The 7,242-nt window shown below is 34.3% G+C and overlaps 1 protein-coding gene across 1 annotated transcript; it reads right to left on the bottom strand.

Annotated features, from left to right (window-relative positions):
- Positions 1-2,384: 2,384 nt before the first annotated feature.
- Positions 2,385-7,030, bottom strand: sox32 (SRY-box transcription factor 32). The gene is made up of 3 exons (XM_052560465.1): positions 6,895-7,030; positions 3,497-3,842; positions 2,385-3,277 (listed from the first exon to the last, which is right to left on the bottom strand). The coding sequence occupies exons 2-3, from the start codon at positions 3,804-3,806 to the stop codon at positions 2,667-2,669; spliced, it is 921 nt and encodes a 306-aa protein (XP_052416425.1). The 5' UTR covers positions 3,807-3,842; positions 6,895-7,030; the 3' UTR covers positions 2,385-2,666.
- Between the last annotated feature and the right edge of the window lie 212 nt (positions 7,031-7,242).

The following is a 7,242-nucleotide window of genomic DNA, read 5'->3' as shown; positions in this document are numbered from 1 at the left end:
TCTAGAGTATGATTTCGACAATGAGTAGGTCCTGAAACATGTTGTCTAACCCCAATAGAGTTCAGAATGTCTATAAATGCTGATCCCAGTGCATCTTTTTCATTATCAACATGGATATTAAAATCACCAACTATTAATACTTTATCTGCAGCCAGAACTAACTCGAATGTAAAATCAGCAAACTCTTTAATAAAGTCTGTATGGTGCCCTGGTGGCCTGTATGCAGTAGCCAGTACAAACATAACAGGGGATTTATCATTAACATTTGTTTCTCTGGATAATGTTATATAAAGCACCATTACTTCAAACGAGTTATGCTTGAAGCCTGCCCTCTGAGAAATCCTGAAAACGTTGTTATAAATTGAAGCAACACCTCCCACTTTGTCTTTTAGACGCGGCTCATGTTTATAACAGAAATCTTGGGGGGTGGACTCATTTAAAATAATATAATCATTAGGTTTTAGCCAGGTTTCTGTCAGACAAAGCACATCTAGATTATGATCAGTGATCATATTATTTACAAAAAGTGTTTTCGTAGAAAGGGATCTGATATTCAATAAGCCAAGCTTTATCATTTGTTGGCCCAGACAACCCAACAGCATCACTGCTTAGAATTGATGTATAGCTTTCTTCTAGTAACAGATATTCAAGTTGCATTTATTAATGAAGCAGCAGATTATGTTAGATGACGGCGGTTTTCTAAAGTACTCCTGAGGCTATGTGGCTATATTTATTATTGCAGCATGACGGTTTCTTATGTAATGCCATCTGAGGGCTCAAAGATCTAGCACATTTACCTGAGGTTTCCTGCCTTGTCCTACACAGACTGAGATTTCCCTGGATTCCTTTAATCTTTTCACAATAAAATGAATGCTAGTTGGTGAAAGACCTAAATTAAATTCTTTGAGATTTGCTTGCAAAGACAGATATGGTCATTTTATAACCAAACATGAATCCCCTAAAAATTTGAATATTCAATAAACTTTTCACTTTTATTTTGCATCTGTCCCAACTATTTTGGAGTGTTTTGCAGCCTTTAAAATTATCAAAATGATTCTGCCCACTGTACAGGTTCACAACATATCACATTCATATGCCAGTGACATTTTTGGCTGTGAAGTGTGTTGGCTGAGAAGATTGGGAATCTAGACACAAAGGCAAGAGGTTTCCAGTGGGACAGTATTATTTCACAATATTAAAATTCACCTGCCAAAATGATTCTGCCCTGCCCAGTTCCACAATTTTGCCTGTGAAGTGTTTGATGAGGGAAATGTGATTGCTTCTAAGGAAGAAATCTCTTTTTCACACCGAAGCTGCATTTACTTTATAAAGATTTGGTAATGATTATTTTTTTTACTAAATATGGTAAAATATTGTTGCAATTACAAATAATAATTTTATCTTTCCAATGTAATTTATTTCTGTACTGTCACAGCGGCTAAAACTCCATTACTCAAGTATTCAGTGCCACATTATCACAGTTGAAGACAGCTTATTTTTGTAGAAATTTTAATACACTTGTCTTCTGTGATTCTTTGAAAAAAAAGGATAAAACTGTCTTTGCTGTCAATTATGATAAATGCTTAATGTATATCTATCTGGCATATAAAATTCCATGAGAAACACTGAAATTATTCACTAAAAGCTTTCAAAAGCAAACAGTCTCAAACTTTTATTTCATTCAACATTTAAAATAATAATAATAATAATAATAATAATAATACATATAAAAACAATTCAGTATATTCTCAAGATATTTCGTAAACAATGTATCAGTAAATACAAACAATTTACTACTTAAAAATCAATAAAGCTATTATTTTTAGTATAAGTAGTAATAGTAGTATTTTAAATGAACAGGGAATCACTATCATATATTAAAATTTATAGTGGGTTTTCTTCAAAGCCATTGTTGCTCGTTGGGAGAAAAACTACTCATCTAGAATGCTCAGAGACAAGCAGAGTGATATGTCCCTGTTCTGATACTGGTAAAATATCAGCACTCCTGGAAAGTATCTCAGCCAATAAAAATAGAGGACCACATATTTGTTATGTAAATATAATTTGAGGAAAAAAAAGATGTTTTTTGATGAAAACTATTATTAATACTTGTACTAAAAGGTTTACTTGCATTGAACTCCAATTGAAGCTTTTTTTTTTAATGAGAATGAGCCATTGGTAAGCCAAATACTGGCTCACTTTACTGGATGCAGAAATTATTGAACCATTATTTTTTATATATAAAAAATATAGAGGTGATGCTGTTTTTAACAATTTTAGGCAGTATGTGACAAATATCTGACAATTATGTTACTCAGTAAGTATTATCACCACATTGACTTTAAAACACTAAATAACATCTTAAAGCATTGATGCACTTCAACCCATATTGACAGATATTTTATTTATATCATCCTAAAAGCCAACTTTTTCTCAAGTAAAAAAAAGAGTAAAAAAGAAAAGAATAATAATAATAATAATAATAATATCTATAAATACACAACAAACTAAAGTTAAACACTGCATGGCCATCAATGTTTACATTACATATAAACACTATTTAATATACACTGTCTCACAGTAAGAATTCATTGCACTGGCAGTAGAAAAAAAAAAATTCACCACTGAAGTGTCTGTATGGCAGTATTCAAAGTTTATGTTTATGGTCACTCGTTCTGGTCCACAGGCTGTGCTGGATTGAGATACTGGTCAAATTCACTGCGGTCAAGCTGGTCCAACATGTCCGATCTCACTTGTTCTAAGTAGAACTCCAGAGAAGGTCCACCTAAGCACAGTACACATGCACATACCTCAGTTCCCCATCGATCACTGAGTTCCACCCCATTCTGTTGCACAGAATGCTGCGAATACAACAGCGACTCGGAGTAAGTAGCCAGAGGCAGATGTACAGAAGAAGAGTTCAGTAATGTTGCACCACCGTGGAACATCATGTTTCCATTTGATGTTGTTGCTTCAAAGTGGTATGATGAAGAGTGGTTTTCGAGAGGAAACCCACTGTGTGGGAGCTTATAGGAGTTGATTTGATTGTATGGTTTCTGTCCAACTTGACCTTGTAACATACATCTAAGGTGAAAAGAGGCATTTGGAGAACTGACAGTCTCACTTGAAGCCGTCTTGCTGACACGCTTGTTGCATTTTCGTCGACGGGGCCGGTATTTGTAGTTGGGATAGTCAATGGTATGTTGGATTCGTAGTCTTTCTGCTTCTTGCATGTAAGGACGCTTCTCTGCCAGAGACATGGCCTTCCATGTCTTGCCTATAACAAAAATGAAACAAAAAATGTTTTAGTTTAAACAATATTAAAGTATGTATAAGTAACGGACATAGTAATATTAGACTGAACATTTATGTGTTCATATACAAAAAAAATAAATAAATATCAAATTCATATTAAACTAGGCTAATAGCCTATAGTTGTAACAGACATTATATTTTAATTTAACACAAGTATTTACAGAAAAAGTGTCCCACTCACCAAGTATTTTACTGAGGTCAGTGTTCTCCAGGTCAGGGTTTAGCTGCGCTAGGCGTCTGCGCTCCTCTTTGGTCCAGATGATGAACGCATTTAGAGGACGTCTCACTCGAGCTTCCACGGGCGCTTTCGCTTCCGGGCTTGAGCAGTTAGATTCAGACTCTACCGACAACGGGCTTGATGGACCCGACACGGGGAAATGAAACATCCCACGAGGCTCTTTCTGCTGATGTGGCACGTAGTGGCACTGTTGATTCTCAAGCAACATAGTGGGTCCCATTTCGGGATCGGGGAGCATCCGGTCGAGATACATTCTGTTCTGCCTGGTGAGAAGTTCACTCTGGTGCACCTCAAAAATCGAAAGAGGCTTTAAAAGGTTAGCGGACCAATGGGGGCGCAGAGGAGTGGATTAAAGGTGTGAAGCGCCAGAAGTTTCACCTTGGTGATAATGCTAATGTCCCTTTTGCGAACGAAATATCTATAGGCATATATATATATATATATATATATATATATATATATATATATATATATATATATATATATATATATATATATATATATATATGAAGAGTTCAGAAGCAAAAGCCTCTAAATGCCATCTGAAATTTTCATCTAAAATTTGGATTTTTATCAGGTTCCTATATTTATGTTCAGTTATTTCACTTTAATAGTCTGGCAAAGGACCTGCGCATTGCCATTAAAGTAAAATGACTCAATTTAAGCATAGGAGCTATATATATATATATAGCACACACACACACACAGCTAACAGAAGCAGAAATAGCTAATACAAACCAAAATTTAGAACCATTCATATAGGCTAAAATAAAATTATTTTAAAAAACGAATACGTTTTGATATTAGGTTTGTTTAATCTTATTAGGATTTTTTTTTTTCATCTTTTTTATAAATAAGATTGAAATTCCATTCCCAAGATTTTTCATAGCCTAACATCAGACAGTCATTTTTTCCCTAAATGTTTCAAGTGAAAGGAGAACGAAGAATCTATCAATGCATACAAGATACGATCACATCGCATTATAAACTGTATATATATATATATATATATATATATATATATATATATATATATATATATATATATATATATATATATATATATATATATATATGTTAAAAGTATTCCAGGGCTGGACTGAGGGTAAATGTCGGTGCTGAACAAATCCAGCCCATCAGTTATTACTGAATCCACATAAAAACAGCAAGCTTAACATTGTCAGCTAGAAAATTGATAGTAAAGCAATGATTTTGAGCTAGAATGCAGAAAATTTACTTCTATTAAATTAACTCATTGTTTCCTCGCCCTCATGTTGTTCAAAACTGGTAAGACTTACTTTTTTTTTTTTCAATGGAATACAAAATAAGATATTTTGTAGAATGTTTCCAAACCATGTTGGATACCCTTGATTTTTGCTGTACGGACAAAAATGTTTTGAATTTTTCAATAATCGTCTTTTATGTTCCACAGAAGAAATACATTTTATATATACATATATATATATATATATATATATATATATATAGGTGTAGAAAAAAATTGAAAACATTCCCCAATATTTAATATAATTTAAGTAATTACAGTAACATTTATAGTAAATGCATTCAACTAACAATATGCTTAATAACTGCAAGGTATATTTTTACGGTGCTGAACTGACTTGTAGTCAATTTAATTCGTCATGCAGTTTACATTTGTTGTGGTTGTTTCAGCCAGCGTCACTACAGAACCTTTTTTTGTTCTCATATCGCATGACTGTATAACACAATTCTGTGTATGTGACATGTCCCGCTCTGCTTTTGCGCGCGACTGGCGCATGCATTGGGTAGCGCCGCTTCACACATTTTGAGTATTTGCCTTTTGCAGTTTCACATGCGCTGTAATTTAAAAACAGTGCCTAATATAGGGGAGGTCTCCCTCGCTTCTTCGATCGGCCCAGTAGGCTACTGGCAATGTCTCGGTGCTCCTGGTGGCCAATAAAATAGCCTATATAATTTTAATTCTTCTTCTTCTTCTTCTTATTATTATTATTTCATTTTTATTTATTTATTGAGTCAGTAGTGTAACTTTCATCAAGAACCCTTTTCTGAAGAACATCATGATAGACCACTAATAGATAGGCTTGGTGTTCTAAGCCTAATAACTACTTTGTGTAAATTTGAAATTATAGGCTACAATATATCACACACTAGACAGTACTGGCATTGTATAATTGGCTATATTAAAATCCCCATACAGACTGCCTAACAGACAATTGAGCTCAACAGGCAAGTCTGATGCACCTGTTGCCCTTGTGTTGTGAGAGATTCGGGCTGGTTGCAAATGCCCTCGGGCAAGGCAGTCAGCTATGGCAACCATAATAGAATCATGAAAAGCTTTGACACCTTGATTAAACAGACTCGTCTGATCAGAAATAGCCGCGCAGTTAATTCAATGACGGCAATGATCAAGGTTTAGATTTTATCTTACGGTCTAGCCCACGAAGCAGCGAAACCTACGGCCTGCCTTTGACAAAGCTAAGAGATGGCTGTTCGTTAATCGATACGATTTGAGAATAATACATGTTAGACAGTCTAATGGTACTGGAGCTAATCGAATTGTAGTCGAGCGTCTTGTTTTATCATTTGGCTCACAAGACCCACATGATTGAGTATTTGTTAATTGGAGACTAATTCGATCTCCTGATGATTATGATGAAAAGCTCTTAAACTTTAAAGTAATCTTAAAAGTAGCAAAGGTATATTAGGGTAGGCTACATTATAAAAGACCTCCGTAAAAATAATTCAAATATTACTACAATTTCACTAGAATGAGATGTAAATGCAATACATAATTTTCTTTTATGTGTTTTGTTTTCTTTTGATATTTATTACAACGGCCATGATTAAAATGCAGTGCAGATTATATGTATATGTTAATTATAAAATGAAATTATAACAAATAAATAAATAAATAAATAAATAAATACATTTAGGCTACTTTAAAAACCTACTGTCTTTTGATGTCAAACTTCGAATACACTTAATAGGGTGTAACATTTACATTTGAATGGTGCGAAATGGCACTACACCAATAAACATACATCCTTTGTGCATTAATGCTTACACTAATAAATGATTCCTTTCTTCTGAAAACTTCGGTTGTTCACATTCGCTTACACTGTCGGATTTACGACTGGAATTCACATCCGAGCATAACGTCGCTTGAGCTGTTAAACGTGATTATGGGGTTAGTTAATTAGTTTGAGCGACTCAGCGTGAATACAATAATGTTAGTTTCGGTTGTTTTCGATTCAAAGTCCAAAATCGTTTTAGAGTTATTGTTCAAATTTAGCTTAAAAGCACTGCACATTTGTATCAATAAATTCAGACTTACATACCTCACTATCTGGAAAACCTTTTTATTCTTGTTCCTGTGATAGCAGTTTGTGACTGTAGTACAGGATATGTGACCCAACTCAGGTACCCTCAACAGCCAACCTCTGTAGTGCCTGGGTGTGTGTTAATTCATATCAACAAAATATGAGACTCTCTTGAGCTTGACTGTATTAACTGTCCTTATTGTGTATGGGTATATTGTCCTGAGCACACCGCTACCCTGTATCATTCAGAATAACAGAAGCAGAAGTGGAAGAAAAACATCCTCAGTGATTAAATTGTAAATACAGAAGCCTACATACAGTGCTGTCTGATGAAGCGCATTAAATAACCAATGTGTACCTAGTATT

This window comes from Carassius gibelio, chromosome B7 (genome assembly GCF_023724105.1).
Source record: "Carassius gibelio isolate Cgi1373 ecotype wild population from Czech Republic chromosome B7, carGib1.2-hapl.c, whole genome shotgun sequence".
NCBI classification, from domain to species: domain Eukaryota; kingdom Metazoa; phylum Chordata; class Actinopteri; order Cypriniformes; family Cyprinidae; genus Carassius; species Carassius gibelio.
This window is presented reverse-complemented; position numbering and strand designations above follow the sequence as displayed.